The following is a 25,732-nucleotide window of genomic DNA, read 5'->3' as shown; positions in this document are numbered from 1 at the left end:
TCTCACTGATAGCAAGAAAGTGAGCGCTCTTCGTCAACCGGTCGACGATCACCCAAATTGCATCGACACCCCTCACGGTCCTCGGTAATTTGGTGATGAAATCCATAGAAATTTGTTCCCACTTCCATTGGGGAACCTCAAGTGGCTGCAACTTGCCATGTGGACGCTGGTGCTCGGCCTTAACCCTGCGACAGGTCAAACACCTCTCAACAAACCATGCTACATCCCTCTTCATACAGGGCCACCAATAATCTTTCTTTAGATCCAAATACATCTTAGTGGCCTCGGGATGGATCGAGAATCTCGATCTATGCACCTCCTCCATCAAAGTGGTGTGCGCCCCGCCTGCATATGGCACCCAAATCCGACCCTGAAAGCTCATAAGCCCGCGGCTATCGGTAACGAACTCAGGTACCTGTCCAATCACCCGCTCTCTCTTATGGTTCTCCGGTCTCACGGCCTCTGCCTGGGCCTCCCAAATGGTGTCCAACACTAGATTCATCACTGTCAGTCGCATACAACTGTCTCGAATTGGGTCACTCTCCGCCCTACGACTCAGGGCATCAGCTACAACATTAGCTTTTCCAGGGTGGTACAAGATCTCACAATCGTAATCCTTTACCACATCCAACCGTCTCCTCTGGCGCATATTCAGATTGGGCCGATCCATCAAATACTTCAAGCTCTTGCGGTCCGTGTATATGGTACACCGAACCCCATAAAAAAAGTGACGCCAAATCTTGAGGGCGAACACCACTGCCCCCAACTCCAAATAGTGGGTGGGATACCTCATCTCGTGAGGCTTCAGCTGCCTCGATGCATACACTATTACATGCCCCCTCTGCATGAGTACTGCACCCAATCTTGGCCGGATCAACCACAAAATCCTCCATCTATGCGCCTCCTCTACATGAGTACTGCCTCGATCTATGCGCCTCCTCCCATCTCATAACTGCCTCAATCTTGGCCGGATCAACCAATATCCCATTCTGGTTAATGAGGTGTGCCAAGAACTGGACCTCTCGTAACCAAAAATTGCACTTGGAGAATTTGGCGAAAAGTCTCTCCGACCTCAATACCCCGAGAATCTCTCTCAGATGCTCCTCGTGCTACTCTCTAGATCTTGAATACACCTAAAATGTCATCAATGAACATGATCACCGACCGATCCAGCATCGGCCTGCACACCCTGTTCGTGAGATCCATGAACGTTGCCGGTGCATTGGTGAGCCTAAAAGGCATCACCACGAACTCGTATAACGAGTTCTGAACGCCGTCTTCTGGATATCTTCTTCCCGCACTCTCATCTGATGATATCCTGACCTCAAGTCTATCTTGGAGGACCAAGACGCTCCCTGCAACTGATCGAACAGATCGTCAATCCTCGGTAAAGGATAACGGTTCTTGATCGTCAACTTGTTCAACTCCCAGTAATCAATACACATCCGGTGTGAACCATCCTTTTTCTTGACAAAAAGGATCGACGCTACCCATGGTGAGCTACTCGGTCTAATAAACCCTTTCCCCAGCAGCTCCTGAAGCTGCGAGGATAACTCCTGCATCTCTGGTTGCGCAAGGCGATAAGGCGCCTTGGCGATAGGCGCTGCCCCCGGAACCAAATCGATGCGGAACTCTACCTGCCTCTCAGGAGGCACACCCGACAACTCCTCGGGAAAAACATCCGGGAACTCGAGCACTATCGGAACCTCATCAATCGAACTTGGCCTCCCAGCAGCCACTCATGTGTCCATCACATAGGGTACAAACCCGCTGCAGCCCTGCTGCAAACTCTGTCTCGCTCTGGCAGCCGAACAAAACGCTGACCCACATCGGGTACCCTCTCCATACACCGTAAGTACTCCCCCACTAGGGTCTCGTATCGTCGCCAACTAAGGCTCGCAGTCTATAACAGCCCCAAATCGGCTGAACCAATCCATGCCCACTATGACGCACACGTCCCCCTTTGCAATCGGGACCAAATCTATCGGGAACTCTACACCGAAGATCTCGAGTACACATCCTCGAATCACATTCTTAGCATACATCGCTCACTCGTCAGCTATAGAAACTCACAGAGGTCGACTCAGTGCCTCTCGTCGGATACTGATGTGCTGACTAAACGCCAAGGAAACAAATGATCGACTCGTACTCGAGTCAAATAACACCAAAGCAGGTACAGAATTCACAAGAAAAGTACCTACGCATATCATAATATATGCACAACACCTCAAAATCAACATAAATAAATGAAAGAATACATACCAGCCACGACATCGGGCGCTGCGCGGACATCCTCCGCTGTCAACTAGAAGGCTCACCCGCGAGCCTTCGGTGCCTCGGCCTTCACCGGCCGAACCTCAGTAGCTTGCACGGCAGTAGGGGCATATCCATGTTATGCCTCCTATGATGTAACCCACAGCTGCGGACACTCGGCCTTCCGATGGCCCGTCTGGTTGCAATGAAAGCAAACCATGAATCCCTTGGGGAAATCCTTGGCTATATTGTCACACCCCAAAACCGAGAACGGCGGAAACGTTCTGGGGCGGAGGACGTCATGTATGCATCACAACAAATGTAAAGTAGTAAACAAGCAACAACATCATCCATTGCATTAATAGTATAATTTTAGTTACAAGTGTTTTCTTTCATAGTACAAGACATGATGATAACTTATCAAAATAAAAGACGAGTCTTGACTGCTCCGTCTTCTCTGAACCTTGTATCGACACCTGTCTATTTGTAACCTGAGAATACAAGTTATTTTGAAAGAGTAGATCAACATTTAAGCTGGTGAGTTCATAAGTATTTAATGTCATTGCTTTGATTAGTTGATATGAAAGACTGGTAAATGAATGATGAAATATTTAGTATAAGTATGAAAAGCTCTAGAAAATCCCATATTTCCTACTAGTATAAAAGTAGTCTTCTACCAAGACTCGAATGTTTTGAAAGTAGTCTTTTACCTAGACCTGACTGTTTTGAAAGTACGCATCTCTTGAAAATGTGATGGTTTTTCCTTGTTTAACTCTTATTAGTAGTCTCTTAAGTATACCTGAAATGGTATCAACCTAGAACATCCGTAGACTGTTCATTTACCTCTGTTGCTAACAGCCGGGTTTAGGAATAGTTAGTCCCTTATGTATACCCACGATGGTATCAACCTAAAACATCCGTAGATTGTTCTTTTACCTCTGTAGCTAGCAGTGGTTGTCGGAATGGTTAGTCCCTCAAAGTATGATGTGGTACTAGGAGATAAAGTCCCAGTCTATCTCGTCGATGATGTGATTGAATCACAAGGCAAAGATAGAAAGGCGAACACTATAACCGTATCTAGACATATAACATGTAATAGTAATTTGCCATATAATGTCTATGTAAAAGTATTCATGTAAGAGTATTCCTTCATATAACATGTAGTAGTAATTTGCCATATAATGTCTATGTAAAAGTATTCATGTATAAGTATTCATGTAAGAGTATTCCTTCATATAGCATGTAGTCTAGACTCATGAATGAACTGACTCCGGTGTAATTTCTTGTAGTAGTGATAATGTTTTGTTTACTCTAAACTATTCCTATAACAGTTTACTAAAATGTAATTGATGAGTGTCCAAGTAGGTTTATACACCTTTGCTACCCAGGAGTATCGAAACTAAATTAACTGGTGGAACATTTATGACCATATATGTATACATGATATATAACTAATATTTAAACGACCTTCGGAGGAGTACCCGATATCCCACCAGACCACATCCAAATCGAGGAAAAGGAAACAGGGTGGATAGCCTTTCTAAGTCTTTTAAACATTTCTTATATAATTATACATATAGAGGCATGCAATTTATAATATAAAAGCATAAAGAAGTTTTGTAAAACCGTTGAAAAGTCTAATAAAGAATTTGTGACTTGATGTCAGTTTATAAAATGATTGAAAGTATTTTGTTTGATAAGACAGTTTAAGTACACGTAAAACCATTGTTTGAAAACACCCTTGTAACCGATTTTGAAAGGAAGCTTACAGTATGTAAGACAGTTTGATAAAGACCTTTAATCATGTAAATACGTTTAAGAAAGTCATTTGAAGTAATATGTTTAGTAAAACTGTTAAACTTGTAGTAAATCCATTTGTATACTAGTTATAAATCCCATATGATTGATTTATTAACAACAAGTATCTCAAAATATTAATGTTTTTCGTGCCAAAATAATCGTATGTTTGTAGTACCAAAGATGGACACATATACATACAATATAAGCAGAGTGTTTGATTTATATATATATATATATATATATATATATATATATATATATATATATATATATATAACAACACTTTTCATTTCAAAAGCTATGATGTTATCGTGATACATTTTGTATACAAAAGTTTGCTACAAAGTTTATAATATCACATATGATTTCGTTGATAAAAAGCGTATAATGAACTTTATTATATAACACACGACAATAATCGAGTATTTAACTTGTATTCCCCCCCCCCCCCTTGAAAGCATATTAAAGTATTTATAAAACATTTAAAAGTGTAGTTTATAGGGGTATGAACTCACTTGTTTGATTGAAGACAGCGTGACGAAAACCGAGCAGAACTTCTACTCGAGAAAGCGGATCTCTCGAGATTCTCGGGAAATCTCGGGAGTCTCGGGAGTGTAAAACTTTCTTCCCACCTTGGATATGAAAACCGGGCCTTTGGGATGATTCTGAGGGTTGAAACGCAGAGCTTCGGCGCGAGAAAGGAAGGAAATTAGCAATTTTGGCCGGCACCCTCGCATCCTTTTTATAGGGGTCTGAGAGGTTGCGTTACGCGGGGCGTACTAGAGTACGTGCTGCATACTCATGCGTCATGCATGAGCGCATCCTCGGTCGAAGCATTGGAGCGACGTGGACGAACCGGAGCCTAGCATCCGAGTACGCTGGGCGTACGACGGTACACTGGGCGTACGAGGGATCAGACCGGTGACTCCTTCTTCGGATAATACCGGGATTTAATTTAATTTATATTTAAATTAATTAACAAACTTCAAAAATTCATATCTTTCTCATACGAACTCCGTTTTCGACGTTCTTTATATCCACGCGAAGGTGAGACTACGATCTACAACTTTCGTTTAGACTCCGTCGGCTAGTTTTGAATTTATTTTTAATATTATATTTTTAATAGGTCGGGACAGGAAAAGTCCGTTAAAGTTCCATAACTTCTTCATCCGACGTCCGTTTTCGTCAGACTTTTTACCGTTGCGCTAGTATTGTTGAGCCCTTCGATTCTCATTTAGATTGTGTCGGCCAAAAGTCTCTCGATCTCTATTTCGAGTTTTTAGCTGTCTACTGCTATATCTGTAACTTAGAAAAATCACAACTTCCTCATACGAAGTCAGATTTGGACGTTCTTTTTATGTACGTTTACGGTTTGATGATATCTAAAACTTTCATTTAGATACCTAAGGCCAAAAACTATTGTATTGAAACTTCGCGTTTTACGTTTATCAGTATTGCCGGTTTTTGCCGAGAATCTTCGGTTGGTCATAACTTCTTCGTTATAACTCGGATTTTAGGGATCTTTATATGTATGAAAACCTTGACACGATTCCTACTACTTTATTTAACCCAAATAAGATTTTAGGAAAGTTAAATTTTGACCTAAATTTGACTTGCGTTCCATCATAATGCCTCGAAATATCGGGTTGTCACATATATGCCCCTCCTTGCCACATTTGTAGCAAGCACCCGATCGAAAAACCCCCTCATGTCCCTTGCCGCACTTTCCGCAAGTACGGCCCTTCTGGCCTCCAGATCTCGAATCGGCGGGCTTTTCCCGCTTGGCTGCCGGCTGAGACTGTGTCGTCCACCGATCTATCCCCAGAGACTTGGCATCCTCCCTGGCCTGAGTCTCCAACTCAATCTCCCTCTTCCGGGCATTTGCCTGTAGCTCGAAAAATGTCCGGTAAGTCGAGTTCGATACGAACTCCCGAATATCCCTCCTCAGAATGCCCAAATACCGGCTCATATGTGCTTGCTCACTAGATAGCTGCTCAGGGCAGAACATCGCCCTCTCGTGAAACTTCTTGGTAACCACAATAACTGAATCAGTACCCGGCTTGAGGGACAAGAACTCCTGATCCAACCTCTCCCTCTCCACTGGGGGAACATACTCGTCTCTAAACATGGTGGTGAACCTTTCTCAGGCTACCTCTGTGACAACCGTCAATTTTCGGTCAGGTCAAAGTCAACTAAAGTCAACAAGTCAAACCGGTCGACTCAATTAACCCTTGTGTACTAGGGCTTACGTTAGGTAATCACTATACAACTCGCTATTCTAATGAGAAATCATAAATTGAAAAGTTCGTATATCTAGATTTCCTTAACCTAAAACTGTGGTAAGTAATGAACCAACCTGATAAAAAAATGTTGCATACTCATCGGGAGTGTGTAAGATCCTTAAACATGGCTTAACGGGGCTTACGGACCATGTGTTGCGGAGCCAAGCACTCAAAAAGGTCACAAAAGAAGCCTCTCCCAATCTCTTTCACTCTATCTCTCTATATATAAAATCTCTCCCAAATCTCTCTAAGTATGTGAAATCTCTCCCAAATCTCTCTAAGTATGTGAAATCTCTCCCAAATCACACTAAGTATGAGAAATCTCTCCTAGTATGTGAAATCTCTCCCAAATCTCTCTAAGTATGAGAAATTTATCCAAGTATGTGAAATCTCTCCCAAATCTCTCTAAGTATGAGAAATCTCTCTAAGTATGAGAAATCTCTCCCAAATCTCTCTAAGTATGTGAAATCTCTCCCAAATCTCTCTAAGTATGTGAAATCTCTCCAAGTATGTGAAATCTCTCCCAAATCTCTAAGTGTAAGAAATCTCTCCAAATATGTGAAATCTCTCCCAAATCTCTCTCAAAAGTTCCTTTAACTTTTTATAATCACTTGGGCCATCCCGACCCTTAACCGGGTCAAAAACCGCTTAAAACGGGGTAAAAACGGGTAAAATAGCCTTAAGGACCCGAAACCCACTCTCTAGGGGCGAACCCTCTTAGAACTGAAGGTCCCTATAGGGACCGAATTGCTGAAGAACCAAACCTTGCACCATGGATCGAACTGAGCTCTAGCCTTCGGACCGAACCTCCTCTCGCCTTCGGTCTATTTCGCTTCTCGCCCAAGTTCGCTCCTGACCACCTTCGCCTTCGGGCTATTTCGCTCCATCTCACCTTCGCTCCATGACCAGAAGGGACCGAACCTCGGCCCACAACCGAGAGGTCTCACAGAATGGCCTAATTCACCTGGTTTTCGACTACGACTTCATTTTAGGCCCGTTTTTAATTATTTTAACGCGGTATTTTCACCCAAAACTTTATTTTAAAATATGAGGCCCCATATTTATTAATTAATCACATTTTTTGGAATAAATCTTATCCAAAAAGAGTGGGTGAAGTACAAGAGGTGGAGTGTTGACTTTTCTTTAGTTTATGACACAAGCAACCACCCACACCCACTCCATAACCAGCCACACTCCTTCCACCATACCTAGGTCATGTCAATGTACTTTATCATCATTTCCAGCCAATTCCCATGTTCTTAGAGGTGGAACATCCACCCTCTCTCCTCACACTTCATTCATTCTATCATTTTCCACCAAGAATCACACTCCGAACTCTCTCATATTTCTCTCTCAATTTCAAGAACTTCAAGGCATACTCCAAGGCTTTTCTCCTTCATTTGGTAAGTATCATCATCTTTCTTATGATTATTACACATCCTCCTACTCAAAATCATAGATTACTTACACAAATTCCATCACATTAGTGTTAGATTCTCGAATCTTCAAGCAATCCTCCAAGTGTTCTTGAGTAGAACACTTCTCTTCTTCAACATTCACCCAATAAAATCATATAAGGTGATTTCATACCCCTATCTTTTCATGTTTTCTTAAGTTTTAAGGGGGGAATACAAGTTAAAACACCAAGAACACAACTAAACTTTTCCAACAGCTTTCATCAAGAAAGTTTAACTCCATTCACGGACTGTTTTGGTCAACTTAAACATTTTAGTTTTCAAAAATATATTATATTCAAATAGTTTAGGTTTATACCTTTAAAATGACTACTTTCACATCTCCATACGATTTGTTTACGATTTATGGTGATTTTTACAAAACAGCCTATCATTTCAAGAACAAATCCGGACCAGTCTGTGAATATGGATATTTTAACACAAGCTAAAGACTTCCAAAAATCATAATAAAAATTATGAATAAACTAGACACATTTTATGAACTCTCAAAATTTACGGATTCAGTTTTCGACTTCGTATGATTTTTCGATGATTTTTCTAAAACAGTGCAAAAAGGTTAAAAACTAGTTAACAGCTTATAACTTTCATAACACTTTGTATTATGTTGAGCAAAGTGTATAACAATAAGTTATAAATATTGAATGTGTTTTCTTGTTAGTTTATCATCATAAACTGAAATTTAGTCATTCGTGATAAGATTCTTCATTCATTTAGAACACATATATTCAGCTATAATAAGCATAGTTTATGGATTCATAGCACTAATGTATTTTCATAAAAGAGTTCTTTTCCATTACAAACGTTTTGGATAAACTATAATAGGTATATTTTATGTATCATTTACTTTTCATACTTATTTACCAAAGGTTTTCAGTTTCGTTCATGTAAATTTGTTAATGAATAAATTTGTGAGACGTTCCCTTCGTGTTACCTTCATGTTAACAAAGTCAAAAGTCCTGTAAATTGTAACCAAAGTCTCTTGTAGGGAGAGCGTGATAGTTGTGTATAGATCTATATTGGGTCTGAGAAGCCCGCACCTGAGCTGTTTGCAACAGCTAGACCGATAGGTCTGAGGTGACAAGTGTCATTTAACGTGCGACGCCTGAAGAACGTCGTATTACGAGGCCGTCTAAGTCTTAGCATGGTTATAATAACTCACATGTGGTATTAACAAATCATAAGATTTACGGGTTCTACTTTTAAATTATCAAGTTATGCCAATTTAACTCACATAAATTATTTTAAGTATGGAAAAATACTTGTACACTTTCATATCAAAAAGGGTTTTATGCCGATTTAAAATCAGTTTTATATCTTTAAGTATGGAAAATACTTGTTTACTTTCGGTCCTAGGATTTAGGACTACCTAACTGTTATAAGGAAAATATTGGACTTTCTTTGGAAACATATTTCTGTTAAAACTACATTCATCTAGAATTGTTAGGCTTCGGCTATAATTGCTAAGTGTATATGTTAGAGTTATATAAGAATCTATTCATAATCGACTTAGAACTGGTGGGCCCGCCTTTCTTCCTGTTCCTTGTTTGGTTGTGGACCTAGGGCAGACCCATTATATTCGACGGTTTATTTAATTTAACTTTTATATAACTTATATACACTGGGTGATTATAGAAGGAATCTACGGGTCTTTCTAGGGTTCATTATCGCATAACATAGAAGCATTCATTTCACACTTAACAAAGAAAATATTGGGTTTTCTGGAAACATACTTTGTCGTTTTTACAAAGAAAACGGTTTCTTTCTCAAACAAAACTATTATGAACTCACCAACTTAATTGTTGACACTTTTTCAAAACTACTTGTATTCTCAGGAAATCAGTGAAACAGGAAAACCAACAACATTTTGAGGATGGGACGATAAATCGTCAAACAATTCATTTTGTCATCATAATGTAATTGATTTTGAAACATGTAAACTTACTATGATGTAACTTTTTCAATTATATTTATGATGGTTGTATTTACTTTGAGCACTATTATACTCGTTGTTGTGATACTATACATGAAGGACGTTCCCGCCATCCTTGGTTTGGGGGTGTGACAACCTCTGAAATGTTTGCAAGAGTGAAGCTCGTCGTCCCGAACTTCCACCAGTCCTTCGCTCCCAAGCGAAGCTGTTTCAGCGCGAATCGTACCCTCAGATGCTTCGGACATGAACACGTGTAGAAGCATCCATCGATATCAGAAATCCATCTCATCGCAGCGATCGGATCCTACGTCCCATCAAACTCTAGTGGCTTCGTGTTGCTGAACTCCCGAAACAACAACGAGTCACCTCCCTGAGGCCTGGCAGCAGCCACAACTGCAGTAGCTGCAGCCTTAGTCACCGTTGCGTACCGCTCATCAAAAGTATCAATCAATGTGGTCTTGATAGACCCAAACATCTCTGCGAATCTCCTCCTCACTAACACCACTGCTCTCAGGTGTGTGGCGCGTCCCAACCATGATGTCTCTCTGAAATACAACATAAAATATCAGATATCCGCTCGAGCATACTCGCACTCGATAACACAACCCTACTTGTTCCCTAGTACACTAAGGATTCTTACTTGGACTGCGCACTGATACGCTGTCTTCGATAGTACGGGCCCTTATACTACCTTCCATACCGCATCAGTATTCACCCCAAGTCCTCCTCCTTGGATCCCAGATCACAAGTACTCTACATTTCGCTAGCATAGGCTACCCTTCGGTAGACCTCTCATAAGCTCCTCACTGCTACCTACTCACTCTCAAGCATCTAATAGCAACAGAAATCTTCCTAGGCTAAGGCATCACAAATCAGGCCACTCTAGTCCTAATATGAATACCTAGCCTACTCTAGCATGCATATCATATCATAACATATCTCATAACACATAATGTAAGGGTATTTTGGGAAATCACCATTCGGGCGCTGGCTGATCGTACACACTGCTCCGTTCTGTCTTTCTTAAAATCTTTTACTCTCTTACAAAAATTGTTTATTTATGAAAAACTCTCTCAAATCCTCAGTTTGAGTTCAGATACATCCGAAGTTGTACCCGAATCCCTCAAACCAAGGCTCTGATACCAACTTGTAACAACGTAAATTTTCAAAACAATTTTTCATTTTTAAATCATATTTTCAATCATCAAAACAATATCAAACAAACTGTATCCAATGTCACCATAACAAACAAATCCTAGAATCTTAAGAGATCTCAAATACATAAATCCTCTCGGTGTGTACGGATCATGCCGGCGCCTTCCCACGGTCCTCGCTAGTACCTGAAACACACAACACAACAACTGTAAGCATAAATGCTTAGTGAGTTCCCCAAAATAACACATACAACACATACGCCTTTCCATTCCATAACTCTGTGGAACCTTCCAGTCCAAGTGTCTCAAGGGACTTCCGTCCCGAATCCCGGTAGACCTTCCGGTCCTACCCGTATCGACCTTCCGGTTCGTAACCTCCTGACCTTCCGGTCCATGTCCTCTTGACCTTCCGGCCCATATCATCTTGACCTTCCGGTCCTTATCATACATAACATACATAACGCATACATATCACATATCAGCATATAGCACATACATCTCTTAGCATATAAGACCTTCCGGTCACACATAGGTACCCTTCCAAGTACAGTATAGTGAGAAGACTCACCTCAGGTATCTCGGATAATCTCTCACACGAGAACACTGATCTAGCCCCCGCCTAATCACATAAACAATACTAATAAATAATGGCTCTCAAAGGCTAGATTAAATCCATTCCTACAATCCCACAGAAGGGTAAATGACCTTTTTACCCCTCCCTGACCCAAAAGTCCAAATGTTGACCAAAACCCTAAAAGTCAACAAAAGTCAACCCTCCGGGTTACGCTGTGCGTACCAAATCTGTACTGGGATTACGCCCTGCGTAACTCCCAATTTCAGACTCCTTTTGATTTTGGGTCTTAAACGGTTAAGACACACGTCCAACTTTCAGATCTGACTGTCCCTAAGCCTCTTAATCCATAAAGTCGGTGACTTTAAGCCTTTGCAGGCTGTAAATGTCACCAACACCCATAACATTCCATTTCCAACACTTATATAAAAGCCCATAACTCAAGCATGACTCCATAATAACGACCAAGTTGGGATTTTTATGGATCTACAACACATATATCACTGAAATGGGACAGATCTAGGTCCATGGAGTCCTTTATGTTCATAAAGTCTCCACCTTTGGAACTTTAACCCTAAAAATGGACCATGCAACACCAAACCAAAATAAATAGGAAAGTTCTGAGCTTTTTACCTCTAAATGAAGCTCCTCCCTTTGAAGAGCTCAGATCACTTGAACTTCAAACCCTAGCCTCCACAATCTCCTATCCTTCTTCTTCACTAACACACAAAGGCACTTTTAGCTCAAAGCACTCACACACCAGCTTTAGGACGAAGGAAATGCTCTTTAAGGGTTTCACTCTCTGAAATGGTGGCTGAGGATAAGGCCTTAGCATTCCTTTTATAGTGCACAAGCCACAATTTAGGGTTTGCATCTGGGCCCGCTACGCCCAGCGTACCTAGGCGAGTCTGCGTCCAACTTAAGCGCATGAGTACATGCAACGTACTCTCCAGTATGCCCAATGTACTCATTTGCAACATTTTCCACTCAAGGGCTAATTTTGACAACTTGACAAAAGAGATCTTATCAAGAATATGTTGAAGAATGTAAGCATACAAATTAAGAAGAGGAATGATACACTGATACACCAAGATGAGTGAAAGAAATTGCCACACCAAAGATCAAGAGCCAACTTTCCGAGTTGACCAAAGTTGTGATGATGTTTGCCAAAGACAAGGGTGTGAAACAAACAATTAGATCTTGTGGTGTTTGTACCCAAGTAGGACACCCCACCGATATGTGTCCTATGTTACAAGAAGATATGGAAGAATTTCAAGCCATGGGATTTTCTAATCAACAACAAGGCAACTTCCAGCAAATAAGCAATCCAAATTGGCATCAAACCAATGTTAATTTCTAGACAAGGCCATCATTTCCACTTCATAGTTTTCAACCAAAGAAACATCAACACCCATCTCAACAAGCGGGCTCATCAAGATTGTCCTTGGAATACATTGTAAAGATTTTGGCAACTAGTACACAAGCTTTCCAGCAAGAAAAAAAAACAAGAATAAAGAACTTAGAGCAACAAGTTTCACAACTTTCCAATTCTGTAAGCAAACAAAAATCTCAAGGAAAGTTACCCGCCCAAACTGAAGCGAACCCAAGGCACAACGTGTGTGCCATCGCATGGAGAAACTGAAAGAGTTATGATGGTCCAACAATGTCGGTTGATCAAGAAAAAGAAAATGAAGAAATGGTAGTGGAGAAACTTAGTGACGAGGAGGAAAATAAATAAAGATCCAACAAAAATAATCTCGTCACCACCAAAGTCAAATATACTCTAGTCGCTCCATTTCCCGTACGGTTGGCAAGCACAAAGAAAGAACGAGAGGAGAGAGATATCATGAAAATGTTTCAGATAGTTCAAATCAACATCCCACTCCTTGAGGCTATAATGCAGGTACCTAGATATGCTAAGTTCTTGAAAGAAATTTGCACATCTAAAAAGAAGCTTAAAGGTAATGAAACGATCGAAGTTGGTGAAAATATTTCAGCGCTTTTACAAAAGAGGATGACCCCTAAGTGCAAGGATCCCAATGTCTTTACCATGGCTTGCAAATTGGGGAATCTCCATGTACCTCGAGCCATGCTTGATCTTGGTGCATCTACAAATGTCCTACCATACTCTATTTATAAATCAATTGATTCAGGAGCATTGAGCAAAACAAGTGTGATCATCCAACTTTCCGACCGATCGATAGTACACCCAAAAAGTGTACCAGAGAACATGTTAGTGCAAATCAATGAGCTTGTTTTCTCGACTGGTTTTTATGTTCTAGATATAGGAGACGATGACTCCCTAAATTCAAGTTCCATTCTTTTAGGTAGACCTTTTCTTAAAACATCAAGAACCAAAATTTATGTATACAATGGATCTTTATCTATGGAATTTGATAGGGAAGCCTCTGACTTCAATATTTATTAATCAAATAAGGTTCCTTCTGAAGCTCAATCTTTTAATTGTGTGAATATGACCCAACCCTTGGTTGAAAAGAGCTTAAACTTGACTAACCATAATTTTATATAGTTCGTCTTGTCACAAAAATTAGTTAGACACAAAGCCAAAGAACTTGCAAAGGAGTTCGATATAAACAATGATAGGCTGGAGATTTTGGAGTTTATAGATGATAAGAAGCACATGGGGTTAATAAAAAGAAATCCAAGCTACCTACTACAAATGCCAAGCTCATTCAACTAGTAGAACAAACACAAGATCCGAAATCAAAAACTCCACTAGACCCTTTAAAGAATGAACATCTTGAGAAGGAGAGCACTCAATCGGTTATCAAGTCAAACAAACTATCAGAAAAAAAAGCAAAGGAATTGATCACCTTACTGAACAAATACAAGAAGAGGATTGGATGGATAATTTCCAACATCAAAGGTTTCAGTCCCTTTTGGTTCCCACACAAAAAGAAAGCTAGAAGGAGGTTCAAATGTTCTATTGATGGACGTGACGAGAAGATTGATGTGTTGGAAAGCCCCAAATACTTTGATTGATGCATCTTAGGCGCCAAGTCGAGTCAATGACTTAAAACAAGGCCGCTAACCGGGGGTATTTTCGTTAGTTTTGTAGATTAAGCTTAGGGAAGCATAAATGAAGTGATTTCAAGCACCAATTTAGCATGGAAACTACAAAAATCGGGTATTCACTTTCCAATTTCACTTGTCTTGCATTGTTCATAAAAGCTTGAATTTTTTAGTGTTTTGTGTATTCTTAACTGTTTAATATTGTTAGTCCCTTAATTTGGTTGTGTTTTGTCCTTCAAAGTCAAATCTTAACATTTCTAAATGGTCACTTTATCTCATATAGCACCACTAGGACTAACCCCAAACGTGTTAGAGTTGTTAAATCTTCAAGAACCCCCCCCCCCCCCCAAGTAATTCGTTGTAATGTCCCAAAAATTCATAGTAAAAATTTTCATTTTTTTTAAAAACAATAAGCCATACAAATGAGTTGTTCCAAAATCGATCAAGGTGAATATAATATTTAAACATCAGAGTAAATATCGAAATTTTCCAATGCAGAAAACTCTGGTGGATGCGGTGCAGTCATGTCGGGCCCTTCCCTTTCATACCGGAAATACTTGAAACCATAAACATAAACTGTAAGCACAAAGCTTAGTGAGTTCCCCAAAGTACCACATACCATAACATACAAGTGTCATGGGCTATCCCCCATGGTCTTTCCTTACAATGTCGAGGGATAAACCCAGATCTTAAATACAAGTGCCATGATCTACCCCCAAGGTCTTTCCTTGCAATGTCGAGGGCCAAATTTCGGTCTTACATAAAAGTGACATGGGCTACCCCATGGTCTTTCCTTGCAATGCTGAGGGCCAAATCCTGGTATTACATACAAGTGTCAGGGGCCAGATCCTGGTCTTTCATATGACTGCCAGGGGCCAGATCCTGGTCTTTCATGTAAGTATCACAAAGACAACTAGCATTCAACAAAACAAAGTAATGGGTCGGAATTAGTGCCTTCAACCCATGGATCTAGTGAGGAGGCTCACCTCACAGTTTGAAAGAATAGCTGCACCGAAATGCCCAAAATGTCGGTCACCTATACAATTATCAGGAATCCAAATCTGAAACTATAAATCTAATTACCCAAAATGCTCTTAGCTAAAACTTGGTCAAAATTCCGGTCAAAGTGAAAAGTCAACAGAGTCGACTGGGTCAACTCAGCTGAGTACGCTGGGCATACTCAACACCTACGTGGGGCGTAGTACGCCTTGACCAAAAGTCGAGGGCCTGACCATGTACGCGCAGCATACCCTTTGGTACGCCCAACATACGTAGCTACCATCCTCCCAACGTACCCTCATATGATATGCTTAACCATAAATTTTCCAACTTTATGGTCTTGCATGGCTATTAAGTCTTCAACTTCCAAAAAACCCTACCTTCTTAACCCATTAAGACATCCAAGGCCATGCATGGAGGAAAACTAGGGACCAAGGTCACATTTTTATGGTTCTTAATGACTCAATAATGGATAAAGTTTCCAACTTTATCCATTAGAATGGTCCGAACAAACAAGATCTAGTCTTTAAGTCTCAAAAGGACCAAAAGTGCATCTTTTTCAACTTAATCCATTAAGTCCAAGTCTCCAAACTTCATATCTAAATCAATAAGATGTTTAGATGAATAAAGTTTCCAACTTTATCCATAACAAGGTCACAAACTTTCAAGATCTAAACTTTATGCATTTAAAGTGACAAAAAGCTCATAACACCCAAAAATAGCGAGATCTAACAATTTCATCATCCAGATTCAAACTTTATACCTCTAGAAGAAAGATCAAGGTGAACAAGGTCTAGATCCAATGCAATCAACACTTCTCCAATGAGCTCCTTCTTCTCCAAGATGTACTAAGAACACTCCAAAGCACTTAAAAACACCTTATGTTTTCTCACAAGGCTCAAACTAGGGTTAGCGTTTCAAGGGAGGATGTTGGAGAGGTGGAGGCTAAGAATGGAATGGGTTTGGGGAGGTTAAGGAGCTTAAATAAGGCACAAACCACGAAAATGAGGTTTAGGCATTGATTGCATACGCCCAGCGTACTTCATGAATCCCTAGTACGCCCAACGTACTCCATGTATGCCTAGTACGCCCAGCGTATTAGACTACGCCTCAAAACCCTCCTAACTTCAAAAGGTCATAAAGTCTTCGTTCCAACTCCGTTTTCGACGATCTTTATATCTTCGAAATGGTAATGAGAAGCTTTAAAATCATATTAACTCTCCTTTACCTTAAAACTTTCTGAACTTAAATACAAAATTCATAAAAGGCCCGAACTATCACCTTAAGGTTATACCCATAGGCTCCAAAGCACCAACTAAACTCTCAGATCACCTAATCTACATTACCCACATCCAAAGGGGCCTAAGTATCTTTCTCCCCCAAGGCTCAAAGCCTTATGATAACTGATCTTTTGGTCACAACCTCGAATTATGAAACGATTCGAAATAGGGTGTTACAACTCCCCCCCCCCCCCACATACTTAAATTGGATTTCGTCTTCAAAATTATTCCTTAATACTTCCTCTACCATGGTAGTCGATCCTGTCCAAACTTCCTGAATTCCAATTAAGACTGAAAAATCATCCCATACCTACGACCGCCTCCCAAACCTGCCATCCAAGCACCATCTTCGCAGAAATTGCTTATACCTTCGAAAGAATGAATTTTAACACTCTTGCCCCTCAGTCAAAGAAGGAAGCCCAACTGCTCTTCCTGAGAACTGCAACAACTACCTTACTCTTGCCAATTGGAAGACCTCATATCACAACGATAACCACTAAAAGCAGGAAACTTCCCGAAAGCAAGAACCCATCAATTTAAACCCTAAAAATTATTCCTTAGGACTTCTGATAATTCATTCATCGCACCATCCCCTAGTCTCCGACTATGAATACCATTATACTATGCAGAAAGAATGCTCAAAATATACCAATAGTGAATTTCACCAAATCCCCAATTTGGAGGTTACGCCTAACAACCTTAAATACACACTTGATTTCATGATAAGTCATCACCAGCCCGCTGATCCCACAAGCATATGGATAGTTAATCCAAAATTCTCACGTTGCATCCAAATCCCATGTCAACTCAGGTGTGCCCCCACTTGACAAATCACTTGAGACATTCAAAATGAACTTCATGACTCAGGATTCCATAACCAATGCCCAACATTGGTACCGAACTCCTAATAGACATCGCACAATGTAACAGCCCAGAACCCCAGGTGTTATTTATTCATATATTTTTGGTGTTTTGTGAGGGGACTCGGCGAGTTGGAGCTCAAACTCACCGAGTAGGATCACGGTTTTGGACGCGGGTTCGCGCCTGGACTCGGCGAGTCCACGCTGTTTAATGAAACCCTAATTTCCCGGTCCTGAGCCCTATTTAAGGGACCTTATGGCCTTCATTGCGGCTACCTTCGACCTTGGGAGCACCAGAGCAGTTGAGAGTTCTTGTGAGTGAGATAAGAGGCCATTATTCACCATTTTTGTGTGTATTTGCAAGAAGGGAAGAGGAAAGCCAAGCTAAGGGAGTTGGGGGAGCTTAGATCTACTCCTATTTCGACAGAGGAAGCTAATTAAGGTAACATTCAGAGCTTATTCTCGTGTTTTTCTTTATATGGCCAAATCTAGGGTTTCTTCATGCCTTGTTTGCCTTGTATTTGGAGTATGAGAGGTTCCATGGGGAAATGGTACCTAGATATGGACCTTAGTAGGTCCAGAGAGTCCCAAATGCCATGCTTTATGCCTTTCCTTTTGAGTTGGAGACTTAGGTTTCCATTTTAGATGTCATTTCATCAAAAGAGGCCTTGTAGGCGTTGCTTGGTAGCCAAGATTGAGACTTTACGTGATGAATGTGCTTGGGAGGGCTAGATCTATGAGTTGTTGGAGCGGATCTGACCTCAGAAGTGAGATTGAGTCGATGCATGGCATGGACTCGCCGAGTCCGAAGAGCAGACTCGGCGAGTAGCATGAAGATTGTCCTAACCACTCAGCGAGTGGTCTTGCCGAGTTAAGGGATGACTCAGTGAGTCAGGGAGAGTTAGAGAGGGTTGACAGGTGGACTGAGTCAAGCTGGAACTCGCCGAGTTGTTCTTGAGACTCTGCGAGTTGAGTCGTGGTGGCCCCGCGATTATGCCAGGTGAAACTCGTCGAGTCAGAGAAATACTCGACGTGTCAAGAAAGGATCCAAGGGAGTCAGTGGACACGTGTAGACTCGCCGAGTCGCCCTTGTGCACTCGCCGATTCCGGTCAAAGTTGACCGTTGTCTTTTGTTAACTTTTAGGGTTTGGTCAACGATGTGGCCTTTGGGCCAAGAGAGGGGTAAAAAGGTCTTTTACCCTTAAGAGGGTGTCAAGAGAGGGTTGATCCTAGACTCGAGATTTATATTCATGAGAGTATTTGCCTTATGTGTTAGGCGGTGGCAAGTTCGAGATTCAAGTGTGGGGATATCTGCTTTCTGCTTGCCAGGTGAGTCTTCTCACTAAACTTTACCTTGAGTAGGTAATCAGAGTTATGTGATAGAGTATTTGTATGCTATATGCCTGTTATGTGTTGTACTGCATTATTTCTATGTGATTTATGTTGTGCATGTTTACAGAGTTGGAACCAGAAGGTTCCCAGAGTTAGAACCGAAGGGTTCACAGAGTTAGAACCAGAGGGTTCATAGAGTAGGGTCCACGGGCCCATAGAGTTATAGCCTCAAGTGGCTAATATATGTATGTGTGGTATTTTGGGGAACTCACTAAGCTTCGTGCTTACAGTGTTTTGTGTTATGTGTTTCAGGTTTCTCTCATGATCACGGGACGGCACCGACTCGATTGTACACACCAGTGAAAGAGTCATGTTTTGAGGATCCTGGTTTATTATGCAAGTGAAAATGGAGTTATGTTTTGTAATTCGATTATGAATGAGACTTTCAGCAAAGTGTTTTTTTTTATTTAAACGATTATTTTAAAATGAAAAATTGTGTTGAAAATTTTGGTGTTACACACAAGAAAACAAAATTCATAATGCAAACACTCTGCAAGAGGCTACTGATGCACAACTATTATTCCTATCAACCATTAACTGTCCACATGATCCAAATCAGCTGGTCACCGAATCTCCCGACTCCCATAATGCACTAACACCCAAATAAGCCAAGAAAGCTAACGATATGAGACCTAAGTGTCTCAATCAAAAGACTATCGGGTCTTACCCTTATAAATCATACAACCGTTGGTTCACGATACATCTTGACACCTGTTATCCACTAAACGATAAGCTCATGACACTAAACCAGTTTTGCCTTCATCACATCCATAGCCTGTAGACTCATAACCAGTACCATAGGGGCCTAACGATACCCAACCATCAGTCCACCGACTTGTAGGAACCCAATCAACATCCCTCTCAATGCTAACCTGTGACAACCCGAAAATTTTATTCCAATAAAAGTCAAACTTCCCGTTTTGATCTATCTTATTTTTAAATAGATTTAGATTCTAGACTTGGTTTGGGACCTTTTATTTGAGGTATTGTTTAATATAGAAGTGTAGAAATTAAAAACCAAGAAGTCTCGCAGCCGCAAACCTCGCATGGAATGCAAACCCTTCACGGCCGTGAACTCATCTTCGGACCATGAACGAGCCTTCGGGTCGTGAACTCATCTTCGGCCGTGAAGATTCCTCAGGTCGTGAACCCTTCGGACCCCACACTCTTCCCTATATATAGAGGTTTGACTGACTTTTACCTCACTTATTCATTCTTGGCCGTAAACACACTCTTTTTCTCTCTAGATATTCAACCTAAAACTCCCATTTACCTCTCAAATATCATCCTTCTTCCCTTAATCTTTAAGGGAAATTGCTTAGGATCTTCAAGTATTCTTTTTCGATCAAGAATATTGGGCCAAAAACTCAAGAACATCAAGTGTTCTTGGGCCGTGAACACCCAGCTAGCCATGAACAACTTTCAGTCTTCAAACTTTGCTTCTAACACCCTTATGTGTAAGTTAAGCTTGCAGATTAGTTCGATTTCCTATCATTCTTATGAGTATATTCATTAATAGTATACATATATATTATATGAATCGTGTTTAGGACTCTTTTTGTTAACAAGAGTTCACATGTGGAGCTAACGTCCTATACCAAATCTTCAATCGAATCCCTAATATAAGGTGAGTTCATACCCCTACAATCTACATTTTTAAATGGTTTTAAATGATTTTTAAGGGGGGGGGGGGGGGGGGAATACAAGTTGAACACAATCTAATTGTGTTAATAATTACATGTGATATCAATCACATAAAAGATCTTCTTATATTTTTTAAATATTGTTTTTACAATAAAGGATTACCAAATACTTCCAAAATGACTTAAAGTCATGTAAACTCTTTTAGAATACCGTTAACCTCTTTCAAACGTTTTATAAACTCTTTAAACTTATATTTTGTCAAAAACATATTTATATGTGTATATGTACATAAATAAGATTTAAAGGACTTAGGACTGATGATTTGCCTTATTTCCTTTTCCTTGTTTGGATGTGGACTTAAGGTGGGATTATTTGTCCGAAGGTCATTTCCTTCTTAATTATATATATATATATATATATATATATATATATATATATATATATATATATATATATATATATATATATATATAATTAGAGATTGTATCACGCTAAGCAAAGGGGTACATTCATGAGAGATCATGCTAATCAGATAGAACATATAAATTATAGTAGGTATAATTTATGAAACAAACGAGAAATCTATTTTCTAGATAAGTATAGATCTATAGGGGACTGACAATCCCACACCTCGCTGCTAGCTACAGTGGGACCTACCAGTCTACGGGTGACAAATGTCACATCACTTTCGACGCCATAAGGTCGTCGTGTTTATACTAGTCAATCAGCATGGTTACAACCATAACACATTTTAACCCTAATTAACCAGTTTAATAATAGGGCCAAATTTCGGTCTTATATACAAGTGACATGGGCTACCACATGGTCTTTCCTTATAACGCCGAGGGCCAAATCCCGGTATTACATACAAGTGATAGGGGTCAGATCATGGTCTTTCATGTAAGTATCACAGAGACAACTAGCATTCAACAAAACAAAGTAATGGGCCGAAATAAGTGTCTTCGACCCATAGATCTAGTGAGGAGGCTCACCTCACAGTCTGAAAGAATAGTTGCACCGATCACTACTCAAAAAGCTATCTCCACCGGTCACCTATATAATTAACAGGAACCCAAATGTCAAACTATAAACCAAATTACCCAAAAGGCCATTAGGTCAAACTTTGTCAAAATCCTGGTCAAAGTCAAAAGTCAACCAAGTTGACCGAGTCAACTCAGTTGAGTATGTTGGTCGTACTCAACATGTACGTTGGGTGTATTATGCCTTGACCAAAAGTCGAGGGCATGACCATGTACGCGCAGCATACCCTTTGGTATGCCCAATGTACGTGGCTGCCATCCTCCCAATCTATTAGAAGCTTAATCCTTTAAGCTCTTTCATCCAAAATCCAAATCTAACCCTCAAATGATATCCTTAACCATAAAGTTTCCAACTTTATGGTCTTGTATGGCTATTAAGTCTTCAACTTCCAAACAAACCCTAACTTCTTAACCCATTAAGACATCCAAGACCATGCATGGAGAAAAACTAGGGACCAAGGTCACATTTTTATGGTTCCTAATGACTCAATAAAGGATAAAGTTTCCAACTTTATCCATTAAAAGGGTCCCAACAAACAAGATCTAGTCTTTAAGTCTCAAATGGACCAAAAGTGCATCTTTTTCAACTTAATCCATTAAGTCCAAGTCTCCAACCTTCATATTTGAATCAATATGATGTTTAGATGGATAAAGTTTCCAACTTTATCCATAACACAATCACAAACTTTCAAGATCTAAACTTTATGCACTTAAAGTGACCAAAAGCTCACAACACCCAAAACTAGTTACATCTAACAATTTCATCATCAAGATTCAAACTTTATACCTCCAGAAGAAAGATGAAGGTGAACAAGGTCTAGATCTACAAGCACCAATGCAATCAACACTTCTCCAATGAGCTCTTTCTTCTCCAAGATGCACCAAGAACACTCCAAAACACTTAAAAACACCTTCTTTTTGCGTACAAGGCTCAAACTAGGGTTAGGGTTTCAAGTGAGGGTGTTGGAGAGGTGGAGGCTAAGAATGGAATGAGTTTGGGGAGGTTAAGGAGCTTAAATAGGGCTCAAACCATGAAAATACGGTTTAGGCACTGATTACGTACGCCCAACGTACTTGTAACAACGTAAATTTCAAACAAAATTTTCACTTTTAAAAATGTAATTTCATTCACAAAGATTCTCAATTCTTAATGTATCACATAACAAATCCATAAAATCACATCCCAAGATCAAATGTATGAAACTCCAATAGTGTGTACTGATCATGCCGGCGCCTTCCCGCGATCCTCACTGGTACCTGAAACACATAACACAAACACTGTAAGAACAAGGCTTAGTGAGTTCCCCAAAAAACCGTATATAACACATATTAGCCACTCAAAGCTATAACTTTGTGGACCCTCCGGTCCTAACTCTATGGACCCTATGGTCCTAACTTTGTGAGCCTTCCGGTTCTAACTCTGTAAACTCTGGAACATACACGACATCATTATATAGAAATAATGCAGTGTATCACAATCACATAAACATCATACAAGATACTCTGTCATATAACTCTAATTACCACTCTAGGTAAAATATAGTGAGAAGAATCACCTCGGGTAACTCGGTAAATCTCGAACTTGGTAAAATTTGGTCTAGCCTCCGCCTAATCACATGGAATAAGTACTCTAATCAATACAAATCTCAAGGCTAGACTATATACCTCTCTTAGCACTCTCAGAAGGGTAAAAGACCATTTTACCCCTCTCATGACTAAAAGACCCTATCATTGACCAAACCCTAAGAGTCAACAAAAGTCAACTCTTCAGGTTACGCTGCGCGTACCAAACCTGTACGTTGGACGTACCGACAACCTCACAGAAACGGGGTATGCGACCCCTTACGTTGCGCGTACTGGGATTACGCCCAGTGTAAGTCCCAGTTTCATGCTTCTTAGCTTTTGGGGTCTTAAACGGTTAAGACACACGTCCAACTCTCAGATCTGACCACCCCTAAGCCTCTTAATCCATAAAGTTGGTGACTTTAAGCCTTTGCATGGCTATGAGAGTCACCAACACCCAAATCTTTCCACATTCAACACTCTAAAGCCCATAACTCAAACATGACTTCCTAATGGCGACCAAGCTGGGATTTTTATGGATCATCATCACACATAAAACTGAAATGGGACAGATCTTGGTACATGGAGCCCCTTTTGCTCATAAAGTCTCCACCTTTGGGACTTAAACCCTAGAAATGGACCATAAAACCCCAAACCAAAATAAAGAGGAAAGTTCTGAGCTTTTTACCTCAAAGTGAAGCTCCTTCCTCTGAAGAACTCAGATCCAAGCTTGAACTCCAAACCTTAGCCTCCACAAGCACCCCTCCTTCTTCTTCACTAACACACAAAGGCACTTTTAGCTCAAAACACTCACACACAAGCTTTAGGATGAAGGAAATTCTCTCTTAGGGTTTCACTCTCTGAAATGGTGGCTAAGGATATCGCCTTAGCATTCCTTTTATAGTGCACAAGCCATAAATTAGGGTTTGCATCTGGGCTCGCTACGCCCAACGTACCTAGGTGAGTCTGCGTCCAATTAAAGCGCATAAGTACGCGCAGCGTACTCTTCAGTATGCCCAGCGTACTCATTTGCCTTAATATTTCAATTAAGGGCTTAACTTTACAACTTTATAAAAGGAAAAGGGTTTAAGAGACATACCTGAAATTCGAGATGTTACAATTCTCCCCCACTAGAACCAGACTTCACCCCCGAAGTCTCATGCCGCAAACAACACCGGATACTGCTCCCGCATCTCTGACTCCGGTTCCCAAGTCAGCTCGGACCCTCTCCGATGTTTCCACTGGACCTAAACCAGAGGCACCTCCTTGTTCCTCAGAACCTTGATCTTTCGGTCCAAAATCGCGATCGGTATCTCAACATAATTCAGACTTGTGTCCACCTGGATATCCTCCAACGGCACCACTGCCGACTCGTCGGCTATACACTTTCTCAGCAGAGACACGTGGAAGGTATCATGAATTTGGCTCAACAACGCAGGTAGCTCCAAACGATATGCTACCTTGCCTACCCTCGCGGACACTCTGAATGGACCGATGTACCGGGGCCCCAGCTTGCCCCTCTTCGTGAATCGGATCACTCCTTTCCAAGGAGACACCTTCAGGAGTACAAAATCTCCGACCTGAAACTCGAGCTCGGATCGTCGCCTATCCGCGTAACTCTTCTGGCAACTCTGAGCTGTCAACAACCTCTGCCTGACCTGTTGTATCTGCTCTGTCGTCTGAAGCACTAATTCTGTGCTACCCAACACTCGCTGCCCGACCTCTCCCCAGCAGATGGGAATCCGACACCTCCTCCCATACAACAACTCAAAGGGAGGTATATCGATACTCAAATGGTGGTTGTTGTTATAAGAAAACTCAGCCAACGGCAGATACGAGTCCCAACTTCCTCCGAAGTCCAACACACATGCCCTAAGCATGTCCTCAAGCGTCTAAATCGTCCTCTCACTCTGACTGTCCGTCTGTGGGTGGTATGCGGTACTGAAATGCAGCCTCGTACCCAACTCCTCATGGAATTTCTTCTAGAACCTAGAAGTGAAATGCACATCTCGGTCCAACACGATCGAGATTGGTACTCCATGCTGCGATACCACCTCTCTCACATACAACTCTGCCAGCCTCTCCGCAGAAGAGCTCTCACTGATAGCAAGAAAATGAGCGCTCTTCGTCATCCGGTCAACGATCACCCAAATTGCATCGACACCTCTCGCAGTCCTCGGCAATTTGGTGATAAAATCCATGGAAATCTATTCCCACTTCCACTGGGGAATCTTAACTGGCTGCAGCTTGCCATGCGGTCGCTGGTGCTCGGTCTTAACCCTGCGACAGGTCAAGCACCTCTCTACAAACGACGCCACATCCCTCTTCATACAGGGCCACCAATAGTCTCTCTTCTCCAGGTCCAAATACATCTCATTGGCCCTGAGACGGATCGAAAACCTCGATCTGTGTGCCTCCTCCATCAAAATGGTACGTGCCCCGCCCTGAAATGGCAC

General features: G+C 41.0%; 1 protein-coding gene across 1 annotated transcript; it reads left to right on the top strand.

Moving 5' to 3' along the window:
* Window positions 1-13,362: 13,362 nt before the first annotated feature.
* LOC145064582 (uncharacterized) lies at window positions 13,363-13,893 on the top strand. The gene has a single exon (XM_079012003.1). The coding sequence runs from the start codon at window positions 13,363-13,365 to the stop codon at window positions 13,891-13,893; it is 531 nt and encodes a 176-aa protein (XP_078868129.1).
* The last annotated feature ends 11,839 nt before the right edge of the window (window positions 13,894-25,732 follow it).

Source organism: Lactuca serriola, chromosome 7 (assembly GCF_051521515.1).
Source record: "Lactuca serriola cultivar US96UC23 chromosome 7, Lser_US96UC23_V15, whole genome shotgun sequence".
Classification (NCBI taxonomy): Eukaryota; Viridiplantae; Streptophyta; class Magnoliopsida; order Asterales; family Asteraceae; genus Lactuca; species Lactuca serriola.
Note: the sequence above shows the minus strand (reverse complement) of the source record. Positions and strands in the feature narration are given on the sequence as shown.